Source organism: Callorhinus ursinus, unplaced genomic scaffold (genome assembly GCF_003265705.2).
Source record: "Callorhinus ursinus isolate GAN/ISIS: 27379988/994484 unplaced genomic scaffold, GSC_fseal_2.0 scaffold61, whole genome shotgun sequence".
Lineage (NCBI taxonomy): Eukaryota > Metazoa > Chordata > Mammalia > Carnivora > Otariidae > Callorhinus > Callorhinus ursinus.
In genome coordinates, this window is record NW_027397123.1 from 4,928,914 (window position 1) to 4,946,358 (window position 17,445).

At 44.8% G+C, this 17,445-nt stretch overlaps 1 protein-coding gene across 5 annotated transcripts in view; it reads right to left on the reverse strand.

Moving 5' to 3' along the window:
• Positions 1-17,445, reverse strand: part of GARRE1 (granule associated Rac and RHOG effector 1) — an 80,375-nt gene that overhangs the window by 12,963 nt on the left and 49,967 nt on the right. For all 5 annotated transcript variants that reach the window (XM_025854329.1, XM_073885420.1, XM_073885418.1 and 2 more), the window contains 6 exons: positions 11,708-11,914; positions 8,176-8,316; positions 7,859-7,954; positions 7,574-7,735; positions 6,333-6,491; positions 3,735-3,832 (listed from right to left, as the gene is read on the reverse strand). In XM_025854329.1, coding sequence (XP_025710114.1) covers positions 3,735-3,832; positions 6,333-6,491; positions 7,574-7,735; positions 7,859-7,954; positions 8,176-8,316; positions 11,708-11,914 — 863 coding nt within the window. The remainder of the gene's footprint in view (positions 1-3,734; positions 3,833-6,332; positions 6,492-7,573; positions 7,736-7,858; positions 7,955-8,175; positions 8,317-11,707; positions 11,915-17,445) is intronic.

The following is a 17,445-nucleotide window of genomic DNA, read 5'->3' on the forward strand; positions in this document are numbered from 1 at the left end:
CTGTATCTAACTGCACACTCAACATCTCTTGGGTACACCTAACAGGCAGCCTGGTCAGCACGACTGCTTCCTCTCCTCTCCAAAAACCACTCTGAACCTATACACTTCCTCCATAAGTCCACAACACAGCTGTCTACCCCAAACCGACACATCATCCCTAGCTACCTACAGCCCACGCCAATCCATCAGCAAACCAAGCACTTCTCACCACCTCTTATTATGACTGTACTCCAAGAAACCACCAGCACCTGTGGCTCAGGCCCAACCTCCCAGCTGGTCTCCTGTCCCTACTCCTGTCCCTCCCAACCCTCTGCACAGAGCCAGAGTGAGCCTCTGGTAGCACAAATCAGAACACATCACTCCCCTGCTAAAAACTCTCCAGTGGCATCCAGTCATGATCGAAATAAAATCTAAACAGCCCTCGAGGGTTTCTGTGACCTTGTCCCTCCTGCCTCTGGTCACACGTCTCTCCACTGTCACCTCCATTACCCTGTCCCAGTTACAGGCCTTGGCTTGCTCCCTGAATATGCTGGATTTGCCCACATCTCAGGACCTCTGCTTTTGCTGCCTCTGCCCAGACTGCTCTCCCGAGAGCTGCTTCCCACCATTCCGGTCCTCACTGCCCATTCAGGGTACCTCCACCAAGAGGACTCTTCTGAGAAGCAGAACCAGGAAGATGTTGTCTGTCTACTGCTAGGCACTCTGGGAGTTAAATGGTGAAATCGACACTTGCAAAGCCATCCTAAGGAGGCAGCAGCACTCCCCAACATGCCTTAGGGCTTGAGAAGAAATAGGTCCCTGAGGATATGAGCCAGCCAGCCTCAGAAACACTGCAAAAGGCAAGCTCTGCCAGTGCCCAACCAGATCCTGGACTCCTGGGAGAGAATCTTGGCCAGTGGACCTGGCCAGGGTTCACGGACCCGATTCTCTCAGCCTGGAATTGCTGATTATTAGGACATCCTTGCTCTGCGCTCCCAAGCCACTGCTGGCTGTGATTTGGTTGGTCACATATGTTTGCCCACTAGGGGAGCATTTGCTGGTCATGCGGAAAGAAGTACTACACTTGCTGGTGAGAATAATTTCTCTTTCTGAAAATCAACAAATCAGCACTTTTATTTAATTCATCAGTCCTGAGAGTTGATCGACAGAATCCCTTTAAGAGACTAAACCCATTCTTTTGGCAAATCACATAGACTTGCTTAAAACCCTCTACCTGCTCGTAGGTAAAAATCCAAGTCCCTCGGGGACCCTGCAAGCCCTGGTTTCTATGACTCGCTCTCTTCATGACCACCTACCATATCTCCAGCCATGCCGGTTTATTCCCCAGAAATCCTTTCCTCATCTGCTCTCTGCATGGCCGGCTCCTCTCCAATGTCATATCTTCAAGGAAGGACCCTTTGTGACTGACCTCCTGATCCCAAACAGCCTCCCCTCCCCAGCACCACCCCCGTTATTCTCCATCATATGACATCATTCTGCTCTGATCCCCTCATACATGTTCTGGGGTTTGAACTGAACTCTTATGCTTGCTAGCTGTCCCCTCACCCTACCTCCCATTACAAAGTCAATTCTGTTAGGGGTAGAGACCTCATCTGTCTTGTTCATACTTAAATTCCCAGAGTCCAGGCAGTGTCTGCCACACAGTACGTATTTAGTAAGTATCTGCTGAAAGAAAGAATGGGTGGACTAAACTTAAATAAGACAGTTTAAAAAGTCTAAATAAGGTATTACTTTGGGGAAAAAAAACATATCTGGCAGTGGGACACTCCATTTTATTAAAAGCAAAGCATATAATAAATTCTTGAATGCCTTTGCTAACAATTTCATTTTTCCGAAGATGGAGTAAAGCAATCACTTCTGCTTGCATTCTTCTCAACAAGCGCGTAATTTATACTTGGAAAGAAACAAAAACATGTTATTTTGGAAACTTTGTATTTTTACTAATAGCAACCAGCAGAGGGAGCCTCTCCAAGAAATTAATAGTCTATAAAAGTCTTTCGTGGAGGTTCAATGGATTACAAAGGAAATCAATCATACATGGAGAGTTCTGGAAGTAAACTGCAGTGTTAACCATTTTAGTACTAGTCATTTGTATTCACCCAATTATTCAAAAGTTCAAACTATTTTCTCGACAATGAGAATCCTGGTTAAGTTTAATATTTTTCAGTAAGAACCTGAATAGGAAAACAAATTAAGAATTCAGGGACACAAAAATCTTACAGAAAAGTGAGCTTTTGGTAGGAGTGAAGGTATGTGTATAAATTAAAGTTATGTCATCTTGGGGCGCCTGGGTGGCTCAGTCATTAAGCATCTGCCTTCGGCTCAGGTCATGATCCCAGGGTCCTGGGATCGAGCCCTGCACTGGGCTCCCTGCTCGGCAGGAAGCCTGCTTCTCCCTCTCCCACTCCCCCTGCTTGTGTTCCCTCTCTCACTGTGTCTCTCTCTGTCAAACAAATAAATAAAATCTTTAAAAATAAATAAATAAACAAATAAAGGTATGTCATCTCAATAATCAAATAAAAAACTTAGGGGGGGAGGAAACTGAAAGAAGGGAGGTTTTGGGACATGAAGTGAACTGCTCACCCTTACTTGATATATCAACAAGTCCTAAAACTTCTGGCAGAGTCTACCACTGGACCCTCACATTTCAAGGAGAAATGGTTTAAATACAACTCGAACGCATTATCCAGCTACCATTTTAGTCTACAAAGGCACCAAGAGTGCCATCATGCCTTAGTATCTGTCCCTCTTCCTACCAGAATGTTTCAGAATTTTTCTATATGGTTAAATACTCATTCATATCATAGTCTTACTAACAGAAGTCTTCCAACACATGCTCAAGTTTTGCTATTTATTAATAAAGTTATGATGCTGCTCCTTTAGCTGGATTTCTATGCACATCACAAGGATAAATCCCCAGAGGAGGAACTGTGGAACTCCTGAGGTCAGATCTCTTATTTTAGGCTTCTGATACACTGAACTGCCCTCCAGAAAGGCTGTGTGATTTATCCACTTCCTGTGCCTATTTTTGCACAGTCTGGCCAAAACCTTATTTATTTTTTAAAAATTTATTTATTATTCTAAAACAATTTAACAACATCTGGGCAAAATGACATCATATTGTTTCTTTACTCCGCCTTTACTGGGTGAGGTTACTCATTTTCTTCATCTATGTGTCGACAGCTGTGTTGTTTACTATATTTTTTGGTTACCTATTTATGCATCTTGCCCATTTTCTTACTAATGTGTAGGAGCTTCTGTTTTAATAAACTAAGAAGAATACTTTATCTATTGTAAGTTTATAAATGTAATTAAATAATTAAAAATGGCTCAGTCTGTCCCCACATTTGTAATGGCATGAGCTCAAGATCATCAGGGTTGTTACTGGAACAGAGAAGAAGGGATTCTATGTTCTGTGCTCGGCTTTAGAGAAACACTGGTGACTTAGAGAAAATGATAGACTCAGTAACAAAGAGAAGATAATATTGCTCATTATGATCCACGAGTATGTAACATTTTACTTACATGATTGGTCAAAAAGACTATTTTTCAGACATCTTGGCTTCCTTATCGTGGACTGAGAACCAGGACATACCACTGCACGTGTACCTGCCCAAGTAGCAAGACCTGCTGTGCCACCTAACATGGGGTTTGCCCAAAACAAAGCAATCTTTTCAAAGATGTGCAAGCTTCAATCAGAGCCTAGGCTTGTGTTAATATAAGAGTCACGTTACCATGTGGACGGGACTTGAACCACAATTCTGGAGCCCTCTAAACTGATCTGGGGGGCATAGGCTTCTTTATTTTCAATCTGTGCTGTGTCAACTACCACCTGAGAGAAAGAGAGAGAGAAAGAGAAACAACAATCAGCTTTCCGAGAGGAAAACGGATCACAAACAAATCTAATACATGAGCCTGCTGATGCTGAGTGAGTCTGGCAAGAATGATTCCCATGGCAAGGAAGTTGTACAGAGGCCAGTCAAGAGCCCCATTAAGACAAATGCACGTAATAAAGATGACTGAAGACAGTGATACTTCAATGGACAGAAACCAAATTCTGCGTGCAGGATGTACTGAACTTTGTAAGCACTTTCAGTACTTTTTCCAAGCCATAAATATGTTAATTAGGAATTATTTTGTTTCCTCTTGTTTTTTTTTTTTTCTACTTTACGCACTGGAAAGAAGTAAAACCGTTATTAAAAATCTAACCACAGCTTCAGAAAAGGCCATTTGTAATGCCTGAACACAAACTAGAAGCGGAGGAAACTTTTTTAAAAGATCATTTTATCCTCAGCCATCAATAAAAACAGATCTAGCTCAGAAAGGTAAAGATGATTCTTCTCTCAATGATTTATTTTCTTTTCCTTTTTTTTTTTTTTAAGAGAGAGAGAGAGAATGCATGAGCTGGGGTAGGTAATGAGGGGCAGAGGGAGAGAGAGAATCCCAAACAGGCTCCACGCCCAGCAAGGAACCTGACATGGGGCTGGCTCTCACAACCCTGAGATCATGACCTGAGCCAAAATCAAGAGTCAGAGGCTCAAGTGACTGAGCCACCCAGGTACCCCAGTGATTTCTTCTTATTTGGAGTAGAGTCTTTAATATTACACAGATGATGTAGTAGCCAAGGTAATTTAGAGACTTTGACAAAACCATGAATATATTTTCAAATAACTAAAATAATTTAAGAAAATAATCATGAAGAGCTTTAAAAATAAATCTGTTATGGCGTGCCTGGCTGGCTCAGTCGGTAGAGCATCCGACTCTCTTGATCTCAGGGTCATGAGTTCAAGCCCCACACTGAGTGTAGAGATTACTTAAAAAGAAATAAATAAATCTGTTAGATTTCAAAAGCCATGCAAAACTGCTTATTATGATTCCAAATTCAGCCTCTAATGGAGCTGATTTCCACTTCTGTAAACAGAGTTCCCACAGCTGGTGTGCAATGTCCTTTGGAAAAGACTTCCTGTCCAAGTAATAGCCATTGTTGGACCAGGCAGGTGCTTCCTCTCTCCGCCCATCTCTAGAGCCATAGTCTAAAGGTTCTTTGTCAGTCACACACAAAGGTGCCCTGGGACCATGGAGTAAGGAACTGGAAGAAGTTTCTGCTCTCTCAGTAACATGGGACTTTTTTTTTTTTTTTTAACCTACAATGTTTTCCCAAAACAGCCTGTGTGTCCTTCTGCCTTACTTTTTACTCCTTTTTGGAGAATTTACGCCATGTTTCTCCTAGCTTCAGCTAAAAAGATCTCTGGGAATATGGATCAATCTCCTAGAGGCAGCAGGCTCTCACATACTTCAGCAGGGAGCCTCCAGCTTACTCCTTCTCTGAGGGGTTCCTGTAATAAGAACTACATCCTAAAAGAGGTGTAACTCACCACTATGGACTGGCCCTCACCTGGCCCTACATAAGGCAGCGCCACCCTGAGCTAGGCCACCTGAGCCCTCATCCGCATGAAACAAAAGGACAGCATCATCCCCACAGTTCCATTCACGAATAATGGAGGAATTAGAGTAAGAAACAGTTTTTTAAAATTTTCTTAATCTTGAGTTAGTTTCCTTTAACCGCTGACTAAAATGCTACATCTTTTCAAAAACTAGTCATTTAGTTCTAGAAAGTGGGATCAAGTATGTAAGGTTATATGGGTCTTAGATGCCAAACAAAAAGCTAAATGGTGCTTTCAAATGTTGATTTCCTGATCCCATGCAACTCTGGCAAAAAAGTTACTCTTCTCTCCAAAGGTGAAAAGACTAAACCAACTTCTGAGTTGATGTTGTTATTTTATGGCTAAGAAGGAGATTGTAAACAGAGAGCTGGGATACAAAGTGACTGGTCGGGGGGACTACTTATACCATGGAGGTTTCTCAGAGCTGACATCAGGGAGTTAAGGAGTGAGTCACATAGAGACTAGAGAGGAGTATTCTCAGGTAAAAGGGGCAGCCAAGTGCAAAGGCCTGAGATAGGAAGAAGCTTGGCATGTTTGAGCATCAGAAAGATATCCACTGTCACTCCAGGGTAGGCAAGCGAGCCAAGGAGGCCCTCCCCATCAAATTATTATTAATGTATAGGTGTCTTTAAAATGAGGAAAACCTGCAACATCATTTTGCAACTAGGATTCCAGCAAATACATATTATATTATCAACCTATAAAAGAAAACAAAAAGGCGTTTTAATGCTGCTGTTCTTTTACCTTCTCCATGTGGTCTGCACCCTGCAGGACCAAAGAACTTTTAAAATTATTCAGTATTTCCACATCTGTGCCCACACCACATGTTCCCCTGCTGGAGGCATGGCTCCCGGCTCTATCTCCCATGCATCCCATACGCTTGCTCACCAGTCCAGCCTGGCCAAAGAGCAGCTGCACGGCAGTCTTGCAGGCGCCCCGCCATGTGGACGGGCACACCTGGTTCAGTACTTCAGTCACAGGAAGATCATCCCTGGGTGTGATTCCATTGTAGCAGCCCGCCTCCTTGATCAGCTGTAACATTGTATGCTACGGATTGAAAAGAAAAGACGAGAGCTCACTGCTCAAGATAAAGCTGTACAAGATTCTAAAATGTCTTGAAATGAATTTACAGGCACACAGTAGCCCTCAAGAAGAAAGCATTTTGTTTCAGTCCCCACCCCCCCAAATCATGTCATTTTAATGTCTCAAGTAATTATCATCAGATACCCTCAGAGAATACGGATACATGTACATTAATACGTACATGTGATTTCTATACTAGCACAAAATACAGCATCGATGCAAACTGGTTGAGGAATTTTCAAATTCTGAATCCCTCTAAATAAGGAGACAAAATCATCTGGTAAAAACAAATACCAATGAAAACCTCAACTTTATTTTGGATGACCAAGTGGTCAGGTATGCAGGCTCTGGAAACAGACTGCATAACCTCAAATTCCAGTCTACTCCTTTCTGGCTGTGTGAGCTTGGGCCTTCGTTCCTCTATCCGTCAAACAGAGAACAGAGCAGCACCCACCTCATGGGTGAACATTAAATGAGACAGTGCACGTGGAGCCCTTGGCTCCATGCCTGGCACACATGATGCCCCATGAATGCGCATAGTTACTGCAGTTGTATGACAAGACTTCTCTTCTTATTTAATTTGTGTAAGTCCACTAAACCATCAATTGTAAATAGCATTTTATAGTGCACTTTCAAAACACTTTATGTTAAACATTTAACAAAATTATGAATAAAACTTGCCAAATGTCTCATAAGTCACCATGGTCTGCTTTTATTTGATTTTATTTATTTGACAGAGAGAGAGATAGCGAGAGCAGGAACACCAGCAGGGGCAGAGGGAGAGGGAGAAGCAGGCTTCCCGCCAAGCAGGGAGCCCGACGCGGGACTCGATCCCAGGACCCTAGGATCATGACCTGAGCCGAAAGCAGACGCTTAATGACTGAGCCACCCAGGCGCCCCATGGTCTGCTTTTAGACACCAAGTTACTAATACCACCTACTTTGACTTCAGTTTTGTTTAGTCTATATTCTTTACAAGCCCTTAGGTGTCCCTAAAGCACTGTTTCCATGTTCACACCCGGTTGCTGAAACCCCATGGAAAGCTACCGTCTTAAGTTTCAGGTTGTCGGCGGCCGATTCGTTGAAGGAGACGCCTTTCAGGAAGTGGGATCCTATCTGCACGGGGACAGTGGGAAGCTCACACTGCATGGGCTGCGGGGGGGTCTGCCGCCGCCCCGTCTGCTGCGCCTCAGCCTCGCTGCAGCAGCCCTGCGAGAGGTTTGGAGAGGAGAGGAGAGGTGACCCACGGCACACCTGCCCAGACACCTGGTTCACTTGGGGTGGCGCATCTGCCATACCACAGCTCAAGAGTAACCAGAAAGAAAAGCATACCTGTAAACTGGCTTCAATTGCCTTTGGATTCAGGTGGAAACCAGCTTTCATTGCATATTCACAGTGGCCTAAGCTTTCCAGAGCTATTTTATAAGCCTGCAAAGAAATTGTTTTTTTAAGAATCAAGATTATATAGCAGATCATAAAATGACAACATCCAGTGACCACAGGAATGGAAAATTTCTATAGTTAATTAAATTAAGACTTCAGGTCAACTACCATCTTACTATTCCTTCCAACTGGTTCAACATCACAACTTGAACTCCCTCCCATGTTCCTGTCCTCGGATAACTATGTGCCAGTTCTAAAACGCTTACTTGCAAAGCACTGTCGATTTTCACGTTCAGTTCTTTGAGCTGGTGTTCAGGAATCGCTGCGCTCTGAGAACAGAAGAGCTGCTGAACTTCAATACCTGCCAGGCGGCCGTCACAGCCTCTTTCCCTCAGTCTGGATGTCGCCTGCAACAAGAAACAATGGCCGGTAGGTGACAGAGATGTGACAGACGTTAGCAACATTTAAAAAACAAGAAACAAAAAACAAAAGGTTAAAGCGAGGAACAATCTAAGCATTAGATGTACACCAGACTTTCCAAATTGTATTACCAAGTGAGCAGCCAGAAATTTAGGAAGATGAAATCAAGCGTCTTTTTTTTTTAAGATTCTATCTATCTATCTATCTATCTATCTATCTATCTATCTATCTATCTATCTATTTATTTATTTAACACACACACACAGAGAGAGAGAGAGAGACAGCCAGAGAGGGACCACAAGCAGGGAGAGTGGGAGAGGCAGAAGCAGGCCTCCCGCCCAACAGGGAGGCCATGCGGGGCTCGATCCCAGGACCCTGGGACCATCACCTGAGCCAAAGGCAAACACTTAATGACTGAGCCACCCAGGCACCCCCCTTAAATCAAGCATCTTGAAGAGAAAGCAAAGCTGACACAGCACCACTTTACTTAAGAAACCCTCGAAAGAAGATGTACCCGTCTGTTATTAATCTTTTTATATGTCAAACCTTCACATTTTTTATTTCTTTGCTTTAAAAGACAGAGAAGCTAGAATACTGGCACTTGGAGTTTCCAGAATAATAATAATAAAAAAGAACACATAAGGTTAGGTGCTCCTCTACACCAAAGTAAAAAGCCACACCAACACAGAACAGGAAAAAAAGGTACATTAGAATGTTAAAGGAAAAACAGTACTTCTAAAATCTGCACAAAAACATTAAATACTTATTGTTTGGTCATTAAATATTTATGAAGAGTACATAATCAAGACAGAGAAACAAGAAAAAAATGAATCAATGTTTTGTTGCCATGAAATGTAAGTTACCTATCCATGTGGGTCAGGACCAGAGAATACAGAAAAAAAAATATTTAATTTCTTAGATGGGAGGAAGAATTCAGGATGAACTGTCTTTCAATTTTTCCATGTCTATTTTTGTTGCAACAATATCTGTGCAACAAATGACATTTTTTAACAGCTAATTTTTGTTCTTCTTTTGTTCTTCTGGTGTAGGAGTTGTAATATTTAACAAAATTGCAGGAAGGTCATTAGCAGCTATAATGCTATAAAGTTCCCAAAGCTCCACAAATTACCTATGACTACCATTCCATCCAGTCCCTGAACCCTAACAGTTTCACAGTTTAAAACCATTTGACTCTCTAAGACTGTTTCACTCGAATATTTAACCCACAAGGTCTCCTGTGTTGGGTGTCACTGGATAGGCAGGCCCACAACCTCGTCCCTGCCATCTTGGGAGCTGACAGCCTCATGGGCCAAACAAAACACTGAAAGCATCTAAAATGGAGGAAGACACACGAAGGAAAAGAGAACTGTAACAGGGAGCATCCTAGACACCGAGAAATCAGCATTTCGGTTATGAGTTTACGGAGGAGGAGGCAGTCAGCGGAAGTGTGGGATGGATGAGCAGACATGTTAGTGAAGAAACCAGAACCCAGTGCGCAAGGAGGAGAGTGGCCACAGATAAGGCTGCTGAGCAGGGCAGGAACCAGACTCTGTGGGACGAGGCAGCTCATGGTGAAGGGTCTATACTTTACCCTAAGGAAATAGCAACATCATCCACTTTTAAATGGAGAGTGATGAAGGATGGCAAGACAGGGAGAGGGAGTTCATTTCCTGCAGGGGTTAAGGGAGAGTAGTGATTCCCTAAACAAGGGCAGTGACAGAAAGGGGCAGATCTGGGATAATACTCGGGGTGGGACCTTCAGGGCTTATGGACTGGATGTAGATATGACACAAAGACAGGAAGAGAACTCGCAAGTTTTTTGCACGAAGGACCCAGTGTGGGATGGCAGCACTTGCCAGCATGGGGAAAATCTGGGGAGCCCCAGGGGTGTGGGGAAAAGCTAAGCCTGAGCCACCTGGGTACCTGAGGTAAGCAAGAGCTGAATACTGGGGCCTGGGGCCCACAGAAGTGGACGGGTCACACATATTTGCGGGCCCCCAGCACAAAGGCAGTTCTTAAAGTCCCAAGGGTAGATGGCGACCCTATAGGGAGAAGGGCACCCCGAACTGAGCCTTCAGAAACTGACATCCGTAAGTTGTGTTGGAGAGCGGAAGCCAGCGAAGCAGACGCAGAGGATGAGCCAAGAGGTTAACACTTGGCTCAGGGAGGCCACAGGGAGAGAGAGTCTCCAAGGGCCCATATTGCCGAGAGTGCCGACTGGAGTCAAACGGTTCCCTGGATTTGGCCACACAGAAGGCACCGGTAACCCTGACAAGTTAATGCCTGTTCTTGTGTAGGAGTGGAAGCCAGATTTCAGTGAGCTGAATGATGCCATTTATATAAAGTTTTGTACTGGGCAAAATAATAACTTACGTTATCTATGGATACACACATACAGAGTAAAAATACAAAAATATACAGAGGACTCACAAACTCCTAATTCAAAAGAGGCTATCACTACAAAGGAAGGGATGTGAGTAAGACTGTAAAAAGGTACAAAGGGAACTCAGCTGCATTTGTAAATAAATTTTTTTTTCAGTTAAAAATAAAAGGCAGGAAAGGGGCACCTGTCTGACTCAGTTGGTAGAGCACACGACTCTTACTCTTGGGGTTGTGAGGTCAAGCCCCATGTTGGGCATGGAGCCTACTTAAAAATAAGTAAGTGAGTAAGTAAGTAAATAAAAGGCATGAAGCAACTGGTAAAAAGTTAAGATTAACTTGACGAAGCTAAAAGGAAGAAGGTATGTGGGACATTTCGTAAATGCTTGAAGTGTTTCATAATAATGTCTTTTAGAATGACTCAAAGGTGAGGTGGACAATTCCTCCAAGAAGCTGGCTGTGAAAAGAGCAGAAAAACAGAGGCAGGACATCTCTGGACACCAAGGAGTATTAAAATGCCTACAAGAAATGTGTCATCCCTGACCACACCCCACCTGGCTGCCTGGCTGAGAACTTACCCTCCGCAGCCAGCTCTGGCCTGTCTTTCCGGACTGAGGCTCCAGCCTCTTCTCCCTGGCCCCTCTTCTTTGAAGTTCTGCGGCCCTGCTCCTAGCTGGAGGCAGGGCCCTCTCTCTGGGCTCCTGTACACCTCCATCACAGGCCCCTGTATTCAGGGCTGTGATGGAGGCCCTGTTTTTGTAGGCCCTTTCTCTTAGGAGGCTGGGAGTAGAGGTTGTCACCCCGGTGCCTGGCCTGCGCCTGGCACGAAGTGGGCATTCACAAAGGGATTCACTGTCAAGTGAATGAACAAGTGAACGGTAACAGTTTAAAACTAACACCTCTAAATAAAACACCTCTTTTAGGAACCAACAGGCAAAGGTCCTGTGAAGCCTCCGCTATTTGAACACAGGGCATTCATTTCCCCCAGGTCAGGGTTACCTCGGCAGCCCCCCGCCAGGAGCGCACAGCTTCCTCCAACTCGGGCGTGTGGCTCATGCTGGAGAAGCCGCCGCCACCGCTGTTCTTTTTGTCTGGCACAACCACCTCGGCAAAGCAAGAGTGAGCCACCGGCTGGACCTTCTGTAAGGCCTGGGTCAAAAACTGGAAATGGACCTGCACCACTGTCAAGAAACATCGCCCCAACACCTGTGAAAACAAGAAAGCCAGGGGGTTTAGCTTGTACGTCTACTGCATTCGTGCGATACATTGTTAACTACCAATGTGGGCAGAAGGTAACGGTACCCAGAAACCTGAAATCACAGGGAGTTAGAGAGTCACCATGCTTTAGAAGGATCTTTGCGCTCACATTTGCACCTGGGTGCCTGATGTCTACAAGACAAAATGTTTCAACCAAATAGCAAACCCCAAGGTTCAAAAGGGCCTTCCCAGTTCCCACCCAGCCCCCTACTCCTCTTCTCCATTCCCCTCACGTGCTCTCTGGCTCACACTAACCCTGGTTGTCTTTGGGCTCCTAATGAACCAGAGGAACTCACAGTTCCAGTTATGTGCACACAGCATTCAGAAGGCACAGTAAAAGCCATGTGATTGAAAATCTGAAAGGTCAGTTTGACTCTAAGAATTCTATTAGAAATGGAATCCAAAGATACAAGTTATTTTGGTAACAGTGTTATTAACATAGCTCTATGTCATAATTTCAGTCTTAGGAAACAAAACTGATAGACCAGTCTTCTAGGAGTCAAGAAAACATACTGGATGACTCTATTTGTCACAACAGTAGAAACTCACTCTCCTGATACATATCAGTAGTTAGTTGGTTGATGGAGCACTCCATTAAAGTAGGGAATTCATTAAAGAAAAAAAATATATATATACAAGGGTGACTGGGTGCCTCAGTCGGTTAAGCGTCTGCCTTTGGCTCGGGTCATGATCCTGGGGTCCTGGGATGGAGCCCTGCCTCGGGAATCCCTGCTCAGTGGAGAGTCTGCTTCTCCTTCTCCCTCTACCCCTCCCCCTTTTTGTGCTCGCAAGCTCTCTCTCAGGTAAATCAATAAAATCTTTTTTAAGATTTTATTTATTTATTTGAGAGACAGAGAGAATGAGAGATAGAGAGCACGAGAGGGAAGAGGGTCAGAGAGAGAAGCAGACTCCCTGCTGAGCAGGGAGCCCGACGTGGGACTCGATCCCGGGACTCCAGGATCATGACCTGAGCCGAAGGCAGTCGCTTAACCAACTGAGCCACCCAGGCGCCCAATCAATAAAATCTTTAAAAAAATACTATATACATAATACTATGCTAATATACACTATTAATATATAACTATAATAATTTATATGCCAAAAATACTATATACCATAAATATTTTAAGATACAAATGTGCATTTATCTGCCACCCTTGGCAATCGCCAAAACTATTCTCTGAAATTTTTTTTTTTTTAGATTTTATTTATTTATTTGACAGAGAGAGAGAGAGAGCACAAGCAGGGGGAGTGGCAGGCTGAGGGAGAAGCAGACTCCCCGCTGAGCGAAGAGCCCGATGTGGAGCTCGATCCCAGGATCCCGGGATCACAACCCGAACCAAAGGCAGCCGCCTTAAGCAACTGAGCCACCCAGGTGCCCCTATTCTCTGATGTTGTTATTCCCTCTTTGCTTTCTTGAGATAACCCTAGCTACAAGGTGTTCTCTATGATTTCCTACTTCTTTTTCTTTAAAGGAGAGCAAGAGAAGTGCCTGGGTGGCTCAGTCAGCTGAGCATCTGCCTTTGGCTCAGGTCATGATCTCCAGGTCCTGGGATCGAGCCCCACATCAGGCACCCTGCTCAGCGGGGAGTCTGCTTCTCCCTCTGCCCCTGCCCTCTTTCAAACAAACAAACAAACAAACAAATAAAACTTCTCTAAAAAATTAAAAATAAAGGAGAGTAAGAACGTGTCACTCACAAAGCAACTTGAGCAGAGAACTTCCAGATTATTGACATCTTCCCTTAAATTTTTACAGTTGTTTTGCCCATACTAAATTTGACAACAATAACAAAACTATCTGCAACTCTTTTATCATGTTCCATAACACTCACATTTTTTCCATGGAGGGTCTATCATATTTCATTGGCTCACACAGTAGATTACTTACTCAAGAAATTACTCTATTGAGTTTGCAATTTATTCAACTGGTAGGAGCACAGCTGAGAGGGCCCACTTGCTGCCAGCGCTCAGTGCAGTGCCTTGGGGAGGCGGTAACGGTTGGGGAATGGTTTCCATTGCTTTTACAAGGAACTAAAATCCGACCCCAGTGCCCACCCTCCGGCCTAGTCCTGTCCCTTGAAGCACCTAAAAATAAGACCCAAGTCGGGCCCTCTCACCTTCCAGCACACAATTTTTAGATGCTGTCCTTTTCCATCTCCACTGGTCAGAGCTCTGCTTCCTGGAGAAAAAGTCAGGCAAGTCTCAGTGGTAACTTGTAACCACTTGTTCCCTCTGATTTTCCCCTGTGGAAGTCACCAGGGCCAGACTAAAACAAACAAACTCACACAAATCTCACACCAAAGCATCAGCCCTCTATGGAGAACAATTAGAATTAGAGGCTGAACTCCCACCCAAACCTCCTGGGTCTCCACTCATACCTGCCTCAAAGCTCCTCCCCATCAATGATCTGTGCCAGATGGGGCAGGGTGAGGGACACAGAGGAAGCGGCCCTAGCAACCTAGAGTCATGAGACAGGAACAGAATAAACAGCATATATTTAGTCTTGTACATACTAGCAGCCAGCCTTCATTGAACACTCCGCATGTACTTCACCTATGCTAAAGGTCTACCATGCATTATCTCATTTCATCCTAGGAACAACTGTATGAAGTCATTCCCATTTTACGGACAATAAGACCAAGGCACAGAGAGGTTATGAAACTTTGTCACGGGAACACAAACTGGATGTAACAGAGTGGTCACTTGCCTCAAGCGTCTGTGCCCTTTGCCACTGTGCCCCACTGCCTCCAACAGGCTTGAAACAGCTGGGTACAGCTGTGGGCTGGCAGCACTGAGACCAGGCACACGACAAACTCAACCTTAACTGGCCTAGGCCAGAATGAGGGTATCCTGAAGCCCCACACAGTGCAAACACAGGAGGAAGAGTGGAGCTGGCTCCTCGGACACACAAACTCTTCCTCAGCCTCTTGGCAGGCTATGGGGAAGAGAGGAAGGGGGAAGTGGAGATGCTGGGTACCATTTGCTCTGGGGTCACATTCTTATGGCTTCTGACCAATACAATTAAGTCATTCATTTGTTCAATAAATATGTAATATGTGAATGCCTGATATGTACAAAGCACAACAAAAGGCCAAAGGATACTATAAGAAAGACAATGAGCAAGTCCTTGTCCTCATGAGGGTTTCTTTCTTTCCTTCGGTTTTTTTTTAAAGATATCTATCTATCTATCTATCTATCTATTTATTTATTTATTTATTTATGGGAGAGGGAGAGAAGCAGACTCCCTGCTGAGCGTGGAGTCGGATCCAGGACTCAATACAGGACTTGATCTCACGACCCTGAGATCACGACCCAAGCTGAAATCAAGAGTCGGATGCTCAACCAACCAAGCCACCCAGGCGCCCCATGAGGGTTACTTTCTAATGGTGGGGAACAAACTGCTAAGTTGATATGCTAAGTCAGGGGCCAATGGAGAAGGAACGCAAAGGGGCGAGTTGGGAAGGAAAAGGCTCTCGGAGGGAAGGGCTAAGGGAGCAGGAAACTACCCCTCCCCCTTCTAAAAGGGAAAATTCTGGGAAAAGCCTGATGCAGGCTTTTCATACTTATTCATATTTATGATTAAATCATTATTTATAATTTAATCATAATAATTATGAATAATTATTATTCATAATTATTCATGTCCCCGGGTCCAGGATAGGACAGTGCTGCCTGATGGGAGGATGGGGCTGGGAAGGGTGCCCCTCTTGGTAGGATGGTGGAAGGAGGATGCTGCTGCAGGAATAAGTCGGGGAAAGATGCAGGACGGTTTAAAAGGCAGACATTTGGTATGTTTGACCTTGGATGAGTCATTTAATCTAAATTTTCTTCCCTGTGAACAAGGAATGATGAGAACCAGAGCTCAGCAATCTTCTTCCTCCCCACCGCCGCCACGATACATGGAGCATCAGTCCTAATTACAGCTGCAACAAAACACCTGTGTTGTGAACAATTCACTAAGAGCCAATCAAATCAATGGCTACCCTGGATTTTGGAAAAGCTATTTCACAGGATATCTCCTCTAAAGGCTTAAAGTAACAGATGCATAAACACTACTTTCTCTTGAGAGAGGACAGAACTCAACCTCCAGCCTGCCTCTGCCCACCTCCTGTCAGAGCCCAGGTCTCCTCCTGTAACAGACCCCACCGGCCTCCCCCGAGGCCTGGGCCAGTCCTTGGGGCCTCCTGACAAACCTGGAAGGAAATACACTCTAACGTTGTGAATTCGAAAGCATGTGACCTCAGGGCTGTGGCAGCTATTTTGTCCTTCACATGGAGAACATTGCCTGGACTGCGGGATTCCCTGAGGCTGCAGAACAGATGTGACAACCTGGGGAAATGGGTGAGTGGGGCGGTCAGAGACACCGGAGTTTAAAATGTCGGCGGACAGACACCTGCAGCTCTATCAGCAGCTACCGTTTGTTGAGTGCTGAAACCCATACCAAGCACCTTACTTGCAGTGAAGCAACTCTGTGGGGAAGAGAAATGTATCCATTTTACAGATGATAACACTGAAGCTTTGAGAAAGAAGCCTGCTCCAATGCCATGCAGATGGTAAGAGGTGGAACAGAGACCTGATGCCAGATATGTTCCAAAAGCTGTGTTCCTAACCATCAGGCCACTCTGTCTCCCTAGGATAGGATCCAGGACGTGGCCACAATAGTGGTGGCTACTAAGAAGAGGGGAGGAGCCCTGTGCAGGAACCCTGACTTCTCCCGCATGGTGTCAGGCCCTGGGGTGGGAAGGGAGACTGGGAGGCAGGGCTCCGTCTTCTCTGGTAGTGGAAAAGGGACTGGGACACAAGTATCAAGTGGGGTAGGCTGTGGCATTCCTGGATGGCATGAGTCTCCAAGTTTATGATTCCACAGCAGAGCGCAGCTGCAAAGACTGGCTGGAAACACCAATGTGAAACAGGGAGAGGGTACAGAGGGCTTGGGAGAAAGAGCAGCTTCTCCCACCTCTTGAGGAATTCCAAACCCAAAAACATCTGTTCAGTCCTTCAGCACATCAGTCTCATTTAAGAATTATGAATAAAGCAATCGGAATTAATTGGCATTTGAGGGGGATTTTTGAAAGATTAATCTAGGGGCTGGCTGTCGGAGAAGTGTGCGACTCTTGATCTCAGGGTGAGTTGGAGCCCCAGGTTGGGTGTAGAGATTACTTAAACAAATAAAACTAAAAAAAAAAAAAAGATTAATCTATCCATAGCATCCTGAGTTGATGGAATTTCAGACTTCTGCATTAAAAGAAACCTTTTACGGTGACTTAAATTTCTCATAAAGGCCCAAATCCTGAATAGAAACCATCAGTGACCTTGCCACTCCTGCCTGTCAATGTCCACGGAGCATTCTGGATATAAACAGCCATCAAGGGCGCCTGGGTGGCTCAGTCGTTAGGCGTCTGCCTTCAGCTCAGGTCATGATCCCAGATCCTGGGATCGAGTCCCACGTCAGGCTCCCTACTCAGCAGGAAGCCTGACTT